General features: G+C 45.9%; 1 protein-coding gene across 4 annotated transcripts in view; it reads left to right on the forward strand.

Annotated features, from left to right (window-relative positions):
* The first annotated feature begins 3,565 nt into the window (after positions 1–3,565).
* SORBS1 (sorbin and SH3 domain containing 1) overlaps positions 3,566–19,211 on the forward strand; it is a 218,452-nt gene continuing 202,806 nt past the window's right edge. For 3 of the 4 annotated variants that reach the window (XM_033130492.1, XM_033130494.1, XM_033130493.1), the window contains exon 1: positions 3,566–3,698. Coding sequence is in view for 1 of the 4 variants with exons in the window: in XM_033130465.1 (XP_032986356.1) it covers positions 4,189–4,203 (15 nt within the window). In the remaining 3 variants the exon portion in view is untranslated. Of the gene's footprint in view, positions 3,699–4,137; positions 4,204–19,211 lie in introns of those variants that run through there. The other variant, XM_033130465.1, reaches the window with a different exon arrangement.

Raw genomic sequence — 19,211 nt, forward strand, 5'->3', positions numbered from 1 at the left:
TAGTAATACTGTTCACTTATTGAGTGCTTATGCATGAGGCAGTGTGTAAGCACTTGACATGCATACAGCTCACAAGTAGACCTGAGAGGGTTGTGTTTTCCTCATGATACAGATGAGGGATCTGAGAGCCTGCGTAAGTGATCCATCTTAGACGTTGGAGCTAGGATTCTGCCGACAGGCTTAACCATTATGCTGCCCACCATCTCAATCATCTCCTTCCAGTCTGTGTGACCCTGACGACAGAGGAGAGGATGACAACTCTGTGCTGTTCTCTGCAGAATCCTGCTCCCTCTTCTAATTCCTCACCCTCACGGCCCGCTTGGGGAATGCTTCCTCCAGCACGTTTATGATCCTGGTTTGTATGCTTGACTCTCCTGCCTGACATTTTTATTTCTCTCCAATGGTGGAAAGTCTATTGGGAATAATCTCATGCACATGAAGAGAAAACAAGGAGTTACTAATAAGATTAAATTTAAGCACATTTTTTTTTTAACAGTGTGTAAAGCACACTGCGAAGCACTGTTTGAGATGAGCAGACACAAGCCAAGACCTCATGGAATTTACAGTCTGGTGGGGAGATAAGATGAGAACTAAGACTTCACACATACATACATGAGTTAATGCCAAATATGGTAAGTTCCACGAGAAAGGAATACATGAAGCTGTAGAGCTGGAAAGCAGGAGAGCTCACATTTCCCTGGGGACCCAGGAATGAGACCAGTTGATATAAGAGAACCGTTGGGATGTAGAGTGGAAAGCCTTGAGCTTTTACTCCAGGCTCCGTCACTGATACACTGATAAGACCTTGATGTTTCTCCTCCCCAGGATAGGCCCACATAAGTTATAGGGCCCAGTTCAAAATGAAAATGTGTGCCTCTTGTTGAAAAATGAAGGATTTCAAGATAGTGAGAGCAGAGCCATAAACTGAGCGTGGGACCTTCTCAGCACAGGTTGCACACCAGGGACCTGGCCCTCCCTCGGTCTCTGCTTCGACGGGGTACCTTTGGGAGGTAGGGAGCCAAGTGTCACCAGCACCTAGCACAGGGCCCGCTACTTAGATGACCCGGTGAATGGAGATAAGAATGAATTGACACGATTACCTCTGATGATTTTTTGGGTTGTTTTCAGTGTTAAAATGTTATTAGACCATGATTCTGGCTACTTCTTGGAGGAGACATTTGTGATGAGTCTTGAAGAATAGGGTTTTTCTTTCTGTTTTCCCCTCTTCTCTTCCTTCCTGTCCTTCCAGTATTTTTCTAGTTAGCTCACACACTCTAATGATAATGTTCTGTTTTACAGTGAGAAATGCAACAGTCACACCGACTAGAACCAGCAGAAGAATTCAACATTTGAGGGATGACTTGAAGACTTCGGCCTCACTTAAGATTCCTCAAGGCAGTTTCCCACTTATAGGGATGGCCTTGTCTATAGATCAGATCTCCATGGATAGTGTCTGGTTTTTAATTTTAAAATTATTTTGTTTGCTCTTCATTGAACAATTTGATAGATGTTTTTGAAGGAAAAAAATCAGAAAAATATAGATGAGCAAAAAATACTCATAATCCCATTAGAACTTTTAGAGATAATGGAATTGCAGTATAAAACTAGTTTTCAACCTACTTTTCCATTCAGTAATTTATTATGAGCATCTTTATGTGTTGATAAGTGTCATTATACTCTTTCATTTTGCATGGCTGCATGGGCTGTATGGTATTCTGTCATATGGTTGTACTGTAATTTTCTGATCCAATACACTCAATTGAATATTGGAATTATTTTGACTCTCTTTTTTTTTTTCCTTTTGCTATTCTAAATGGTGCTGTCTTGCATTTGCTAGGTAGGCGGCTTACTTAGTTTCTCTACCTGTGATTTTCCTTCTCTGTGGATAACCTCAAGATAATGATAGTGTTTCCTCCTGGGCTTGTTGTGTGGTGTCAGTGAGTTAATGCAGGTAAAGCTCTTAGCACAAGTACCAAATAGTGCGTAGCAGACTGGACGTGCTTGATAAAAGCCATTTTATTACTTGATAGGCCCAGAAGGAACTGTCTTGCCTAGATCATAGAGTAAGTTAATAGTAGAACCTGGGAAGCCTGATTCCTAGTCCAGTGTTCTTTGCGAAGCAGCAGGATGAGATGCAAGTGGAGAAAGAGGCATGGGATGAGGGCTCTCTAGATTAAGTAGTTTTGTAGTGGTGTCTTGTCTCTTCAGTTGTAGAGTAAGCTCTCAGCCAGCTAGGACTCTTCTGAAATATTTTTGTCTTTACACAGCAGAGGACAACACGTGCTCAGCAAAGATTTGCTCCTGTTCCCTGACATCGAAGAATGTTAGCAGATGTGTTTGCCATCACCTGTGCAGTCATCAAAGCTTGTCTTTACCTTGCCACATACAGCCTGTTAACCGGGAACGTGCTCTGGCTGAAGACTCTTGCCAAGGGCAGCTGACCAACATTAGTTGTCTTCAGGCCAGGGATGACTGCCCTGACTTCAGGGCTGTTGTGGGGAGGTGGGAAGCTAGGTGTAGAGGGAGCAAGTTCCAGGCCTGCTGTTTGCTGGCTCTGTGACCTTGGGCAAGCAGCTTTCCTTCTCCGATTCCTTTTCTGTAACACTGAGGGGGCTGGAGGAGGTCAGGATGGTGTACAGTGGTTAGCTCTGAACCCAATCTAACAAGGTACTCTTCTCTCCCCTTGCACATTACCCTGTTTTCTTTTATTCACTCTACTTTTCATATTACAGATGATGTTTATTTATTCACTTTGTCTCCCTCACTAAAAAGGAAGCTTCATGGGGGAGGGGCTTTGCCTGCTTGTTTTCTGCAATGACCGAAGGGCCCAGCACATGCCTGCCATGCAGCTCCTGAATAAATGTGTGTGGCATGAATGAACACTCGGAGCCTGGGTTCAAATCTAGATTGCATCGCTTTCTGTATGACCTTGAGCAAACCACTTAAACCACACCTCAGTTTTCCTGCTTGAAAAATAGGGATTAGTAATAGTGCCTCTCTTATAAGGCTATGAGGATCAAATGAGAAAATATCCAGGAAGCACACTGGCTGGTACAGAGTATAATAATGATAGTAGCAAACACTTATGTAGTGCGACGGCCAGACACCGATCTAAACGCATCACATAGGTTAACTGTATAAATCTTCACTACATCCTATTATACCATTTTACAGATGAGCAAACTAGTGCGTACAGATTAAGTAATGTGCACTCAACACAAGATAGCTGTTATTTTTATGCTCAAGGGTCCTTCCCAGCTCCCCGTGGGCGATCCTTCTGAAGGGTCAGAGGACGCGCCGCGCCAGCCTCTTAACCAACACGCAGCCAGCCACGACAGAGACGGTTTCTGGTCCCGCGCGCGCGTTATAGGCCGGAGATCCGCGGGCGGTGAGCCTGGCTGACAATGCCGCGGGGCGGGGCGAAGGGAGGCTTCCTCACCTCCCATTGGCGCACACGCCCCTTCCTGTCACGGCTGGGCACGGCCCCGCCCCCTGGCACCGCCCGCCGCCAGAGTGCTGTCGGAGTGGACGATTCCAGACGCATGCTAATAAGGGGGCGGACGCCGCAGCCTATTGGCCGGCTGCGGAGGGTCGGTGAAGTCAGCGCTGAGTCCCAGAAAAACAGAGCGGGGCCAACTGCAGCGTGTAGTGCGAGTGGGGCAGGACGCGCGCTGCCCGCCCGTCCGGCGACCCGCAAGGTAAGCCCGCGACAGCCGCCCGCCCGTCTGCGCTCACCCGATCGGCGGCGGCAGCGCAGGGGGCGTGCGCCGGCTCGGCCCCTGCGGGCGGCGCCTTTGTTCCGCGCTGGGAGGAGGCGGCGTTTAAAGGGCCAGCTGTTGGAAGGACTTGGGGACCCCCTCCCCCAAAAGGCCCCCTGTAGTCACAGGGAAAACAGTGGCCCCCCCAGGCCGACCCCTTTCTCCTGCCTGCTTGGTGAATCCCCAGTTTTTCAAGGAAAGTTCCCCAGCGTATGGGGGTTCTGGGAGATTCCAGGGTTTTTTGGTGGGTAGAGGGTACGTGCGATCATGGCTTCTGCTAGCAGAGAACGTCCGCCTGCTTCAGGCCGGCTGCAATATGGGTGGGTGGAGGAGACATCAAAGGCCGGGTGGGTTTGCGCTGTAAAGTGAAACTGCAGAGGAGCGGTTCCTCTGCTACAGCCAGGGGAAGAAGGAGGGAGCAAGCGGCAGGATGGAGGCATCTCAGGTGTGTTCATTCATCAGCATCCTTCTGGGGGGAGGGTGGCGGGAGGGGCGCATGGACTGGTCTGGCCTAGGACCCGCCTGAATGAGCGGGTACGTGTGTGTGTGTTCGGGGCACCGTGTCTACCCACCCGCCCATGCTCTTTCATCCCCTAGAGTGACCGGCAGCATCTTGCTAAGCAGCTCATCACCGAGAAGGGCAGAAAGCAACTCCTTTTTCCGAATTCCCCGGGTATCCCCGGCTCTCCCCTGGCTGCTTTCCGAAGTGGCTTTCTTGATAAGCGGTAGCGCCATTCAAGATAGAGGGGGATACAGGCTTGAAGTCATTATGTTCCTTTCATGGGGGAATGTGCTGTCGAATTCTGCATCCCCGTGCATCCGCTGTCGTAAGATGGCTTTGAAATTCACCCGTGCATGCTTTCTTCAGGCAGATAGAATTTATTACGCTATTACATTGCTACATAAAAGCAGAGGGGATCCCACTGAGCCCGGATTGTTTTATCCAGACCCTGGGTTTTCCCAGCATGTTCTGGCTGAACCTTTGGATTTTTGTTTTAAACTGATCTCTGGGATGCTCCGGTTGTCACAGGGCCGACCTGCTGAAATCGCCAGAATGGATTTCACCCTCAGTGCGAAGGTTCGTTTAGAGACATCATATCTGGCGTGTCAGGCATCTGACATCACCCCCACTTGCACCCTTTTTCCTCTCATAAGTGAATGCCAGGGATGGCTTGGCCGTCTCCCTTCCCCTCCTTGGTTTTTGAGCTCCTCTAGATTCAATTTTGTGGTTTTGGTTGGAAAGGTGGCTTGGTGGTGATTGAAGACAAGGGGGTCGATTAAAAGAGGGATGGGCAGCCGATGGGCAGCCTCAATGACAGCAAACGCGTACTGGACAGCCCTTAGAGACATAGGTGAGATAGATGGCTGTCTGTGGAGTGAGGTGTGTGGGGGGGGCGGGGGTTGGGGTGGAGGAGGAAGATGCTGCCAGCAATTTTCTGCCCCACCCTCTTGATACTGCCTTAAATATCTCCTTGCCAGCCAAGCTCTGATGTCTCAGGCTCTTGGTCCCAGGGGCCCTCAGGGAAAGGTTGGTCTGTTAGTACCTTTGCCCTGGGCACTGTTAGAGTGGATGGTTAGGAAAGGGTTAGTTCTCCAGGGGTTGCTGAGAGCTCATTTCTCAGCTGGGGGGCCCTGAGTGGAACTAGCTCTGGTGACTTCCCTGCAGGGTATTAGCAACTGAAAAGAAATGCTTTCTACCCCATAGGGTGAAGAGATGGGAGAGTATTGTCGTCTTCCTCTGGACACCCACTCCGTATTGGCCCTCTCCTCCTCGCACCTGCTTTCTTTTATTCTACTGGGAGAGTTGCTGTGAACTTTTCTGAAGAGATTGGGAATATATGGGTGGAGTGGGGTGGGGTGAGGTAGGAGTTATGGGAAAGGACTAGCAGTTGCTTACTGGCAGAACAAAGAACTGTTCAGCTCTCCTCTCTATTCCCCTCTCCAAAATAGAGTTCAATGGAGATAGCAGAGTCTGGGGTTTTCTTTGCAAAGAATGAATGGGCAGTGTTCAGGAAAGCAAGCTTTTATTAGGCAGCACTCATAATCAACTGGTCATCCAGATTTAGCTCTAGACCCTTCCCTGGACATGGAACTAGATTTGCTATAGAGGGCACTCATTGGTAATTTAGGATTTATTCTGTTTCTATGAGAAGGTGATGGTCTCAAAAGGCTTTGGTGGAGGAGCTCTGGACCAAAGGCAGGAGAGCTGACTTTGATCCTGGACACGGACCTGCTTTGGGCTTTGGGCCGAGTGGCTTCCGCTCTCTAGGCCTTGGTAAAATGGAGGGCTTTGGAGCAGACCAGTTTCGGGGTTCCTGATAGCATTATTGTGCTTAGATTCACAAGTACAGTTTGTGATGGCATTTTTAGATTCTGTTCTGTTTGCTAAACTGATGTGAAATCCACGATATTGCTGAATGGCATTAAAGAAGTATTCCAGGACTCAGGCTTCTGTTGGATTCAGACTCACGTTTTCCTTGGTTAGTGTAATTCTTGAGGTTTTACTGTATGTAAATATTTCAGAGCTAGAACCATCCAGGGTGAGAGGCACAGACCCTCAGGGTGGGTGGTTGGCTGGACAGATGATGGTGGGATGACAGAATGCTAAGGGAAGGGAGTTTCTATAATTCATTCGCTCCTGAGTGTATGTTTCACTCACTGCTTTATTTATGGTTATACTGCAGGTGACTGTTTAGATATTCAGAACATGAGAGTTGGAAAGACCTCTGTGCTTGCCAGGTTCAACCCCTCTCACTGAGGAATTTGAAAGGTTGGGAGGTTTGGTGATTTGTCTGAGGTCACACAGTTAACAAGATGCAGAGCTGGGGCAGAATCCCAGATGGATATAAATTCTAGGTCTTGTGTTCTAGATGTATGTCTTAAGCCCCCTCCTCCGGTAAAGTGAGGAGGACTCAGGGACTGAAAGAGGGAGAGGTTGGAGAAACATACTGGGAGGAGGTTGGGGCAAGTCGGGGTGGGGGAAACACAGGCACCTAGCTTGGAGAAGAAAGGATGAAGGTGGAAGGGGGTAGGGGTGGGGGGCTCTGTCAGCTGTGAAATAGATTTCTATAGCCCTTAGAGTGAAGTAAGTAAGGAGAAGCTTGGCTTAGAGAAGGGTGGGGTGAGTGGACTGAGAGAGAGTACAGCTTGAGGCTGGGACTCCTTGGAATCTCTGCTGTTGACCCTCACATTGCAGGGTATGGAGGCTGCTTCATTTCAGGGCCGACTGAGGCCTTTGGAACCACTAGGGTATGCAGAACTTGAACATGTGGGAAGTCAGGTGTGCTGGTAGTGATCCTGGAGAATGCTGAGGTGGGACCCAATTCTGCTGAAGTCCCAGTTTTTTTAAATGCAGAAACTGAAAAAAGTTTTTCATGGGATTTCTTTTTCAACTCAAGCAGAATTTTCTCCTCTGACTTTCATTGCACTTTGTATGTTTCATGAGGTAGTGTTTTATGTACTCCTTTTTCAGAGGAGCTTCTTGGAGATTACTAACTTGCTGACCTCAGCTCATTTAGGGGGAACCTATGGCCTTTGACCTGAACTAAGCCTCAGAATGTTTCAATGAGCAATTAAAGAGCTGTGAACAGTGGTCAACCAGATCTGTAACCATTCAAAGGCATAGTAGGTGATAATACTCTGAAGTCTATAGCCCCAGCCAGTAGCTGGCCATGTACAGTGTAATTTATTTTGGCTAACTCTTCAGGCCTAGGAAGTACCTCTGTGCATCCTTTAGTTGTTCCTTCTTTTTGTGTGTGCTTAGGTGTGTGTACCTGTCCCTGTTTCTCAGTGTCTTCCCTTTTTCTCACATCTCCCTCCTCTCTACATTTCTTTTTCTCTCTTCCTGTTGTGTCTTTCTCTTTGCCCTCCTCCCCATCCTTTCTTTACTGTCAATAACGTAGATTTTGTAGGGTATTTTAATACTTATTGTGTCATTAAAATTGTGTCTTCTCTGTTCTTAATTTGAAATCAGCTGAATGCACTCTTTTTAGATGTGTGTATATGTGTTTTACACACAAAACAAACCAACCAAACCCAATTAAATTGCTTTTTACTTCTGTGTGGTCTTCCACTGACCCCTCCGCCCCCCACCCCACACCTCTTCTGTGGTCAGTAGTAGCTCTTTATATATTAAAAAAAAAAAAAATCCCAGCCCACTGTCATGTGGTTATTGCTTTTATAACAAAAACAGCTATAACAATGGAAAACGTTTCCACCCGTGTATTGTGGACACAAGGGACACCCTCTCCCAAGAGATGTGCCTTATTTCTTGACTTCCTTTTATGGAAAAAGTGTCTGCAATGTATTCTTTAACACAGGCCTGTAGTGGGGGTGCTGATGGTGGAGCTGGGGCTCTTGTCGGTGATTCTGGTAATGCTTAGAGTTTGTGTGTGGGGGGATGTGGGCAGGCTTATAGCCAAGAGAGGACATTCTAGGAAGAATTGAGTGTGATGGTTTTTCTTTGTTTCCCCAGGCTGAGCTAACCCACCCAGCACGAGCAGGACCCAGACCCCTTTGCAAAAAAATGAGATGCTTCTCAACTTTCTGATTTGTGTTGGGTGGGACCCAGAAGGTGTCTTATGGTGACACAGGGAGGGTAGGCAGCCACGGACAGACTGCTGGTGTGAAGTCCCAGATGCTTTGTGGGTGTCTGTTTTAGTGCTTTAAACTTTTCTTCTGCCTCCAATTAATTACAGAGAAGACTGAGTCTTGGCACCCATGGTCAGCGGGAAGTTTAGCGTGTACAGTGGGCCTCTCAAGCAAGAAGTCCCCCTGAAATCTCCAGCTTTTATGTTAAAAATGTACATGAGTTTGGTGTTCAATAATATGTTCTGGTTTTAGTATAAAAGCATTGGAAATTTTTACTGTTGAGTACAATTGGTGGTCCAGGAAAAGGTGTCTCTTGGGCCTTAATCTGTCCATGCCCCCCAGAATATGCTCAGCAGGTCCTGTACTCCAACCGGAGAAGCCAGCAGTGGGGCAGTGTCAAAGCTGGTGGGGCTGAGAACCACCCGTCCTGCCTGTCCTGCCGGCTCTGGCTGGCCCACTGAGGTCCCAGGCTTTCAGAACTCTTCCAAGTCCCCAAAGACCAGGTTCTCCCCGACACCAGGACTTGTCTCCTCACCAGAAGGCCTTTTTCTCCTTTGCCTGGCTGACTCCTCCTCCTCCTCCTTTCAGACTCTTCACATCTGAAAGAGGCTTTTCTTCCTGTGTTCTCCTTTCAGCAATAGCTGGTTCCTTGTCTGTCTTCTGCAGCAGATTGTGAGATTTGGCAAGAGAGAATCTGTATTTCATTTCTTTAAATTAAATTTTGATTCGTATCAAAGTCGTATGTGTATATATGTGTATATATATGTATATGTATCTATATACACACGTACTTATACATACATATTTACATATATACATATGTGTGTGTGTGTGTGTGTGTGCAGTTTTGAAAGTCAAATAACACTGCGAGGCTTATAAGAAGACTCTCACCCCTCCTCATCCTGGTGATTCACTCCCCAGAGTCAGTCACTGAACATGGTTTTGTATTGTTGCAGTAACAAATTACCACCAACGTCGTGGCTTAAAACAACAGAAATTTATATTACAGTTTTGTAGGTTAAAACGCAGGTGGGAGCTGGGCTGCATTTCCTTCTCAGAAGAATCTCTTGTGTCTTCCAATTTCTAGAGGCCTCCTGCATTCCCTGGCTCATGGTTCCCTCCCTCCATTTGCAAAGCTAGCAATGGCCAGTCGAGTCCTCTTATTGTATCACTCTGTCCTTCCAACATAGTCACATCTTCCTCTGACTCCCTTTTTCCTCCCACTCCCATTTTTAAGGACCCTTGTGATGACTTTGGAATCACCTGGGTAATCTAGGATCATCTCCTTATTTTAAGGTCGGTTGATCAGCAACCTTAATTCCCTTTGCCATGTAACACACTTATAGGTTCAGGGATTAGGATGTGGACGTCTTTGAGGGGCCATTATTCTGCTGCCACAGTCACTTCTAACCGTTGTAGCCATTTCTCCTGATGTTACTAACATTTTGTAAGTTACCTGCTTACAATACTTGTTCCTGAGTGTTCACCTTAGATGTTATTTCTCCATGTCCTACTACAGATTAGAGGAGGCCATATTCCCCTCTTCTCACCTTCCTTCCCCGTGTACTTGTATTTCCCTTTCTCCCTGTTCTCCCAATATGGTCCATCACAGTTCTGGTTACATAGATATTCAGGGCTTACATTATTTTGACTGTATAAATCATGTTCATGGCTGAGCATTATAGTTGTACTATGATGATATTTCCTTTCTCGTACATCTTTTTTTTTGAGTTAATGCTTGCTTTCTTTTATCTATATATTGTTTTCTATGTACTTAGTACTAATTCCCAGTCTCTGACAGCATTTTGAAACATTTCTGTTTTACGACGTTTGTTCCTTTTTATTTGTTTATTCTTTAAAATTATCATTTATTGGGGTGACAATAGTTAGTAAAACTATATAGGCTTCAAGTGTACAATTCTGTATTACGTCATCTATATATATCACATTGTGTGTTCACCACCCAGAGTCAGTTCTCATTCCATCGCCATAGATTTGACCCCGTTTACCCTCAGTTCCTTTTTTATTTTATTACAACTTTTTTCCCCCTGGAAACCTCCATTCCAGAGGCCTCCATCCCTCTCCTTTATTCTGGGCCCACTGATCTCTAGGTGCGGGGCATGACTTATCCTGGGGAGACCATCACCTTGTGCTCGGTTGTATCCTCTGTTTCCCCTTTCTTGATTTATTCCTCCCGGAGTTCCTGAGAGGGTCTGTGAAGTTGATCACTTCAAGCTTGCACATCTGGAAAGTTCTTATGCTACACTCCCACTCAATTTGTGTTTTGATTTGTCTAGAATTTTAGGTTTAAAGCCATTTTCCCTTAAAATTTTGAAGGCATTGCTGTACTGTCAATCCTGATGTCAAAAATTTGGATGCCGTTCTGATTCTTGATCTTTTATGGGTAACCTGCTTTTTTCTCATTGAATGTTTTAGGATCTCCTCTCTTTCTCTGTACTTGGAGTTTTCTTGCTTTAAAAATCATCCTTGATATGCTCTTTTGATCTAAAGATTCACATCCTTCAGTTTTTGGAAATTTTCTTTGACAATTTCCTTTTCTCCGTTTTCTATGTTTTGTCTCTGTAGCTACTAATAGTTGGACTTAGTGGGTCGAATTTATAATTTTAAAATCTTTTATGTTTTGTTTTCCATTTTATTTTTGTTTTACTTTTTGAGCGATATCTTCAGATTTATTCTTAATTAACCCTTTAAATTTTTTTATTTATACTTTCATTAATCATACATGTTTTAGTTTCTAGAATTCCCTAGTTCTTTGAAGGCTCGCCTTTCTTTCTTTCTTTTTCTTTCTTTCTTTCTTTCTTTCTTTCTTTCTTTCTTTCTTTCTTTCTTTTCTTCCTCTCTCTCTCTCTCTCTCTTTCTCTCTCTCTCTTTCTTTCTATACATCCTCTTCTTGAATCATAGAGGCAATAAGTTCTCTTATAATAGATTTTTATTTGTTTTTATTTTTTGTCATTTCGCTGCTGTTCCTCGCATTGTCTTTGTTTCCCTTTGCCTTTGTTTCCTCCAAGTCCTTTTTTCGCTTGCTGTGGTTACTGTATTTTCCACTGGAGCCATCCTTCCATGTATGCTGGTCACTGAGTTATACTTTTATATTTTAAAAGTGGACACCAAAATGCTGATAGGGCATCTGTATGACAAGGAAGGGTTTGTTAATTTTATTGTAGGGTGATTCAGCAGGGAGTCCCCCTTTTTTCTCCACTGGTGATAACTAGATGTCAGTGCTTGTAGAACTTTTCCTTGAGAATGTGGGTTTTTCTGGAGAGGAGTTTGCCTCGAGGTATAACAGCTTGGTTGTTTCACATTCTGGGAGCTTTGATGGGGAAGGAGACTGGGTACCCTGTTTAGTGTATAGATTTTCATTCAATCCATTTGTTTTCTGAAAGTTGCCCCCCTTTCTCAGCTGCGTGTCCTTCCATCAACTGTGTCATCAACCTCCATCGAGTATCTGGTGTAATTTGCCTAAACAGTGAACCTCCACCTCCTGCTGGCTGAGGAAGGGAAGTCACCAGCCTGAGCAGATTGTGGAGGTTCTGGGGTCTGATTGCTCCTTGCACCAGCTTTTAGCAGGCTGTCCTCTTTTTAGCCCCCTCCTGCTTCTCCCCTCACAGTCCTTGGTGCCTCCAGTTCCTGTGTCTTTTCCTGTTTCTGTGGCATAAGTTGCCACTTGTTTAGTGGTTTCCTTCCTAGCTTGCACTTAGCAGAGCAAACGAAGAAGAAATCTAAACCAGCTCTCTGTCTCTAGAGTTCTGTTGACGTATCTGTCGTTGTCTCCTTTCTATTTAAAAAAGAAAAAGTTCCTCTGCTGTCCTTTTAGTGGGGTTCTGGGAGAGAGGATAGATAAATACGGGTGTCCAACCCTCTAATTGAACAGAAGTTTGTTTCATCTCTTTATCCAAGACCTTAGCTAGTGCCTGATATATAGTATATTCCCAAGAAATGTTTGTTAAATGACTGAATGCATGTTTCTAAGATGGTGCATACAGTTACTCATCAGATCTCAGGAGAGTCCCAAACATACAATCTTACAGAAATAAATCCTTTGTTTGTCCTAAGTTAGACATAATAACAGACAGCAAATCCTGCCGCTTTCCCTATGCTGTGGGATGAGAAGCACCCCGAGACTGTGTTACAGATTGTTGAGCTAGTGAGTGACGAGGCCCAGGTGCTGTCTCCAGCCCCATCACTAACTACCTGGGGCACCTTGAGAAGTCACGTAACCTGTCTGGGTCTTAGTTTCTTCAGCCTTAAAATGAGCTGTTGGTCAAGATTTGATTCCATTTACTGCACTGAGGACCTGCTGTGTGCAAGGCGTGGTGCCTACGACGTCTGTGAACGGCGTGTGTCACATTGAATTGATTATGTTTGACTTATCGGTCTTTCTCTTGATTATAGCTCAGTGCCTTGCACAGAGGAAGGACTCTGTAAACTTGACCTCTTGCTCTTTCTAGACTGTAGGCTTCTTGTGAGGACCACATTGTAGCCATCTCTGTATCTCCTGTGTCTGTCACAGTTCTTGGCGCATACGAGATATATGGTGAGTGTTAGATTTTTCCACTTAGGAGGAACACATCAAGGAAATAGGAGAATGTGAGTTGCTCTGCCAGAATCCCCAGACCCCACTCGGAGAGAAAAGCAAAGCCTTGCACTTGGGGAGTCCAGCTGCACACTCTGTGGCTCACTAGCGGAGCCTGGGGGCTTGAGTGTGTTGATAGGAAAGTCAGTGGCGATAGCAGTTCTGGACCACAGACGGCCCTGGCAGTAGAGGACTGCTCCCCCCAAACACATCACAGTCATGTATTTAATCGGCCTCACACTGTTAAGAGTTAAGGTCGGATTCATCTAAACTTAGAAAATGAATTACTGATCTAATCCTGTGTTTATAGTGTTTAAAAATGTTTAAGTGCTTTTTCATAACTTATTTTGGTTTTCCCAAACCTGTGAGCTACTGTGCCAGGACTACTACAGTGTTTGCCCGAAAATAAGCCGAGCCGGACCATCAGCTCTCATGTGTCCTTTGGAGCAAATATTAATATAAGACCCGGTCTTATTTTACTATAATGTAAGAATGGGTCTATATAATGTAATATAATATAATGTAATATAATATATAATACTGGGTCTTATATTAATTTTGCTCCAAAAGACACATTAGAGCTGATTGTTGGCTAGGTTTTGTTTTCGGGGAAACAGGGTAAATAGACTACTAAGGACTGTATGCTGGGCCCTGGGAATACAGCGATGACCAAAGAGAAAGGGCACCTGCCATCTTGGAACTTATAGACTAAGCTGAGTTTTCCAATAGGGCAGCCACTAGCCACATGAGTTTATTTTTAAATCAGTTAAAATGAAATACAATTTAAAATTCAGTTTCTCAGTCATACTAGCCACATTTCAAGTGCTCAATAGCCGTATGAGACTAGTGGATGCCATGTGGACAGCACAGATACAGAACATTTCCATCATCTCTGAAGCTCTCCTAGGCAATGCTGGATTACAGAGTTAAAATCCTGTGTTTCTAGACCAGGCATCTGCACTTAGCGTTGTTTCACAGTTGAGGCAACTGAGGCAGAGAAAAGCCATTTGTTTAAGGTCATGTGGCTGGATGGGCCTGAGCTGGGAACAGATCTCTTATCTTGGAGCTCGGCTCTCCTCTCCTGAAGTGCGTTAGGGGAATAGAGGGAGTAAGAGTGTGGTCTCTGCACTCAGGCTGTCTGGGTTCACATCCTGGTTCTGCTGCCTTCTGGGGCAGTTGCAGCTTGTACCTCAGTTGCCTCACCTGTGAAGTGGAGAAAATAATAGTGCCTACAGCACAGGATGGTGAGGAGGATCAGAAGATCCAATACTATGTCTTTAGTACTGTGCCTGATACATTGTAATCACTCAGGTGATGCTAGTTGCTATATTGAGAATGAGAAGGGGACAGAAGTTCTTGGTGGAGGCTAGGGGGCGTTTTCCAAACAGGAGACTTTGGAATGGGAACAAAACATAGGCAGGCGCGGCTATGTTTGCAGAGATGACAGACCACCAGGAGAGGACCCATTCCTGAATGCCATGGGCTGCTGCATGTGAGTTGATGTAAGGATGACAGTGCGTTCACGAAGCCCTCTGAGTCCCTGTACTGGTCACTGAACAAGGATCCTTCTGATGTCTCCTTCTTCCTGGTCTGCCTCTGCCCACAGCCCTTTCTCCTGCCCCCAAACATTCCTTCTCACCCTTCTGTATCTCCACCTTGGAGGGGTGGGGTCACAGACACTTACCCCTACCCCCGTGGAGCTGAGGGGTGTGCCAAGGCAGTGGAGAAGGCCAGGTAATTTAGCAGTTGGATCCTGGTGTTTTCTTTGAGGTGTCTATTGCATGGTGATGATTTGCAGTCCCGTCATTGCTCAGTCTTGAGCATTGCAGGTCCATCTTGTGTAGCCTAGAGGTGCCCCATTTTATTGGATGAAGAGAAGGAGATTTCTGATGTTAGCCCCAGGGATGGGAGGACACCCCATTTGATAGTGAATTCCTGCTTACATGTGGATCTTTAGTTTTAGAATTGCTCTGATAGCTGCAGTCTCATTTCGTTCATTAAAGAAATATGACATGGGCACTGCCCCCCCTGGAATTTATTTCCTCAATAACACCAAGAGGGCTAGACTCTTATCTTCCCCAGCAGTTTGTTTCAAGTTTTGAAATACGAAGGTTTTATTATGATAAAGTGTGTGTGCAGGGTAGGGGTAGTGAGGGCACTCTAGACAAACATAACCCATGTGGCACACAGGGCAAGTCATACAGAGAGGCCAGGGACAGACCTGAAGTCAGGTGTGTAGTGAACGACCCAGGAAGGACCTGTGAGGAGACTTCTGGCAACCTGGATTTTCAGTGTGGCATAAAAATACTGCCTGAAAAAAAAAAACTGCCTGAGTACCAACACCAGTGATCAGGAGTATTGAGTACTTGTACCTTAACTTGTAACTGGCTCTGCCAATCTCATTCCATTTGGGCCTTTCCATCATCCTGGGCGAAGTTCTGCCTAGCTCATAGCAGCCGTAACAGGAATGCGCGCTTAGTTAGATCCTAGAATTTCCCTCCTGCCTACTTGTCAACGTGAAAACTCATTACTCAATTATATATAATGCCTTATGCATTGATTATTAGCACCAGCCTGTAGGCTGACCTTTGAGCTTGGTTTCCCAGTATGAAGGGTCACTAGGACTTACCTTTTGAAATCCAGTTTCTCTTATTGCCTGGAATTGATGTGGAACGTGGTATCTGTGCGCATGAGCGGTTTCCTTGACTGATGTGTAAATAGATAATTCATTGGCAGATTGCTTTTCCATTTAGTGTTTGTCTTTAGTTGGGGCAGATCTAATGTGAGTGACTATTTTCTGTGAGCACAGAATGATGGTCAGGGATTGTAGTTGCTTGTAACAAACTGACCCTGGTAGTGGAATCACTTTTGTGGTACATTGATATTAGAGAATCTTTCCCAGGCGCTGTAAGGTGTACACTGCTGACTCTTCTGTGCTTAGGCCTCTCTTTATAGACAGTTTACACAGTAGGCGGGGGATAGGAGACTGGGCAGGATCCGGAAGCCAGGGATGAGGCAAGGAAGGCTGAAACTGGAGCTGGGAGATCTGAACCGCTGCCCCAGTGGCCTGGGCAGTGGGCTTGAGAGAGGGCCAGGGATCTGGATGGAGAAGCCAAACAAAAGTAGGAACTGGGCTACTGTAAGCAGGACAAAAATGAGTAAGGTTCTGCAGAAAGCAAAATCCCACCAAGGGCAGGGAACAGACAAGCTGGAGAAAGCCCGGACTTGGGTGAGCCAAGGGCCATGCTGTCTTTGGTGGTACCGTGTCTCCCCGAAAATAAGACCTAGCCGGACCATCAGCTCCAATACATCTTTTGGAGCAAAAATTAATATAAGACCTAGTCTTATATAAGACCTATTCTATTCTATTCTATTCTATTACATTACATTACATTATATTATATAAGACCCAGTCTTATATTATATTAAAATAAGACCGAGTCTTATATTAATTTTTGCTTCAAAAGGCACATTAGAGCTGATGGTCTGGCTAGGTCTTATTTTCGGGGAAACACACTAGCCGCTGCAGATCAGGCTGCTAGGCCCATGAGCCTGGGCCAGGGCAGTCTCAGGCCTTCTAGGACTATTTTGTTTGCTTTGTGGGGCCTTTGTGCTGGACATGGTACATCGGTGAGCCAGCACTGGTAGGTGGGAGGGGGCAAGGCCCCCCAGGAACTGGGAAATGTTAGTCATGCCTGAGCACTGATAGAAGATACGGCTCTTCTTCAAGACAGCTGCTGCAGGAGGAGGCCCCTCTGCCCGCCAGTCTGCATTACAATCTATGGTCTTGGTTTTGTCTTTAATTATTCAAGTCATGGACTATTTAAACACTCACCTGAAGCATCATTGTAAATAATTTTCCCTTCCTGGGGTCAAAGAAGTTCTAGTCGAGATGGGTTTTGCGGCTATGGCTCTAGATTCCCCAGGTTGCTCCCTCAAAGAACATCCACCTGGGCAACCGGGACACCCAGAGGATGCCCTTGATGGTGGGTGCACACCTCCACACACTGCCTGCCACATGGCCATTTATTTTGTGTAAAGCCTTAATTCAAGGAGTATAGGGTATTCCCTTCCATTGCAGGCAAGGAAGAATCCATGCTGTTAGATGATGTAAAATATTTAACACTGTCTTTAAAAAATTAAACTGCCCGGGAGCCTTTGATTGGTGGTGCCCATGGCAACATGCATGGTTTTCAGGAGTGTCTTTCTGGGGCTTCAGGCTCCTCAGAAGGGATTGGGAGCCAGCTTCTAGGAGGACTGGCCAGCAGGCAGAGAGCCCACCTGCTCTGCTTAGCTCAGAGCCCCAGCAGTGGCAGGGCTGAGTGACCCCTTCAGAGGTACGAAACTGGGGTGGTCTCGATAGGTAGAGAGAAGTAAATGGGAAGAGAGGAACGCGCCATCCTTTGGGGGCTTGTTCATTGATTTCATTTTATTGGCCTCTGTCGGTCTTGGCACTTAGGCTTCTCCGTCCAGCCTCAGGACATTTGCCTGTGTGGTTTCCTTAGCCTAGAGAGCTGTTTTTCTCCCTTCACCTAGTTAGCGCTGCTCATCTTTCAGATTTTTCGTGAAGCAGCATCTTCCTGGGAAGTTGCCTCTGACCCTCCAGAGCAGGTAAAACCCCGCTGTGTGAGGCTCTCATGATTCCGTGGTTCTGGACAGAGCGTTCATCACAGCATCCGTCTCAGCTGCTTTGTTACACTTGTTTGGAAATTCATTGTTTGCCTGCGCAATCCACAAGTCTGTAGGATCCATGATGACAGCAGCCAGGGCTGTTTCCCATCAGCCCTCTGTCCCCAGAGCCTGGCATGTGTCTAGCCCGCAGGAGGTGTTCACTATCTGTGGAGTAAATTAGCTCATTTATTAGATTTTGGGTTTTATACCAAATTCTAGGAATACAAAGAGAATAAAACACCCCTGCTGTCCTCTGTTTCTAACGTAAAGCAATGAGTGAGCTCTCACGATACCCCCTAAGGGGGAGGAAGAAAACATTATCAGCTAAAGTTCTATTTATTCTTTAACTCAAATATAAGAAAGATGTAGCTTTCCTATTTATAGTAGTATAGATTTTATAATTAACCTGTAAGTAAATATGCTCAGTGCCATTTTACTAACAGGAAGGTGTGATCCAAAAGTGTGATGACCACTGGTCCAAAGGGACAGGTAGGCGCATGAAAGGGTTTTTATACCAAAGTACGATAAGCCCTAAGTTAGGGCGAGTACAGGGCGCAGTGAGGGCCCCACAGGAGGGGAACTGGAGCAGGACCAGAGGAAGGCGTTCCTGATAGAGGGCAGAGGGATTAGCACGTGCGAAGGCAGGGTGGCATGAGAAGGCTTATGCATTGGGAGAGGGCAAATACTTTCATAAAGCTGGAGTATAAGGCAGGAGGAAGGCCTGCTAGATGCCCTGACTGGTATTGGGAATGACAAGATGGATGACACTGGGCCCCTGTATGCAGGGTGGACGTGGTGTGGTAGGGCACAGAACTGTGCAAATGTACCTTCGGAGAGAGGCAACACAGTGAGTGCCTGGAATTCAGAAAAGGGCGGATAGTTTGGTCAGGAGGGATCAGGCCTGGCCATGGCTTCAAAAGCTCCCAGGCCCAAGGTCACACAGCCCCCTCTCTTCTTTGCACAAGCGGGAGGGGAGAGGGCTGGGGGCTGACTTCAAGCCTCTCTCAAAGCCCATCTCAGAGTTAGGCTTCTCCACGAAGTTCTCCTTCATCTGCGTCCCACCTGGTGAAATCTTTACCTTACGTGATTTAGACCCCTCCATGTGCTGTATTGCCTGGGTTACAAAATTGTATATAAACAAGAAAATGGAGTATGGTATGTGTACATATGCATTTATTTGATGTATTTACTTACCTGTGTAATCATATACACACACCTTTCTTTTCCTTTTTGTTTTTAAGTCCCAAAGCTTGAAGTAATTATGTAATTAGAATCCACATAGAGTATGGCTAGATAAGGTGTAATTAAAGAGGAAAGCCTAATTTTGGAAGAACGATAAGAGGTCATTTGACTCAGTCTGGGCCCAAATCCAATCTTGGAAGAACAGTAAGAGGTCATTTGGATGCACGGAGCTTGAGGCCACCCAGGAGCCCAAACTGGCCTGAGAACTGGACAGATTCTGTTTCAGTTCACTGTGAAAGCGATTCATTGAACATCTTCTTGGTATAGGATATTGTGGGACCAAAGAAAAGGTCTGGATTTTAGGGAGGACACAGGGGGACATGGGCTTGAAAACAACTGGGAGGTCCCAAGGTGGA

This window comes from Rhinolophus ferrumequinum, chromosome 16 (assembly GCF_004115265.2).
Source record: "Rhinolophus ferrumequinum isolate MPI-CBG mRhiFer1 chromosome 16, mRhiFer1_v1.p, whole genome shotgun sequence".
Classification (NCBI taxonomy): domain Eukaryota; kingdom Metazoa; phylum Chordata; class Mammalia; order Chiroptera; family Rhinolophidae; genus Rhinolophus; species Rhinolophus ferrumequinum.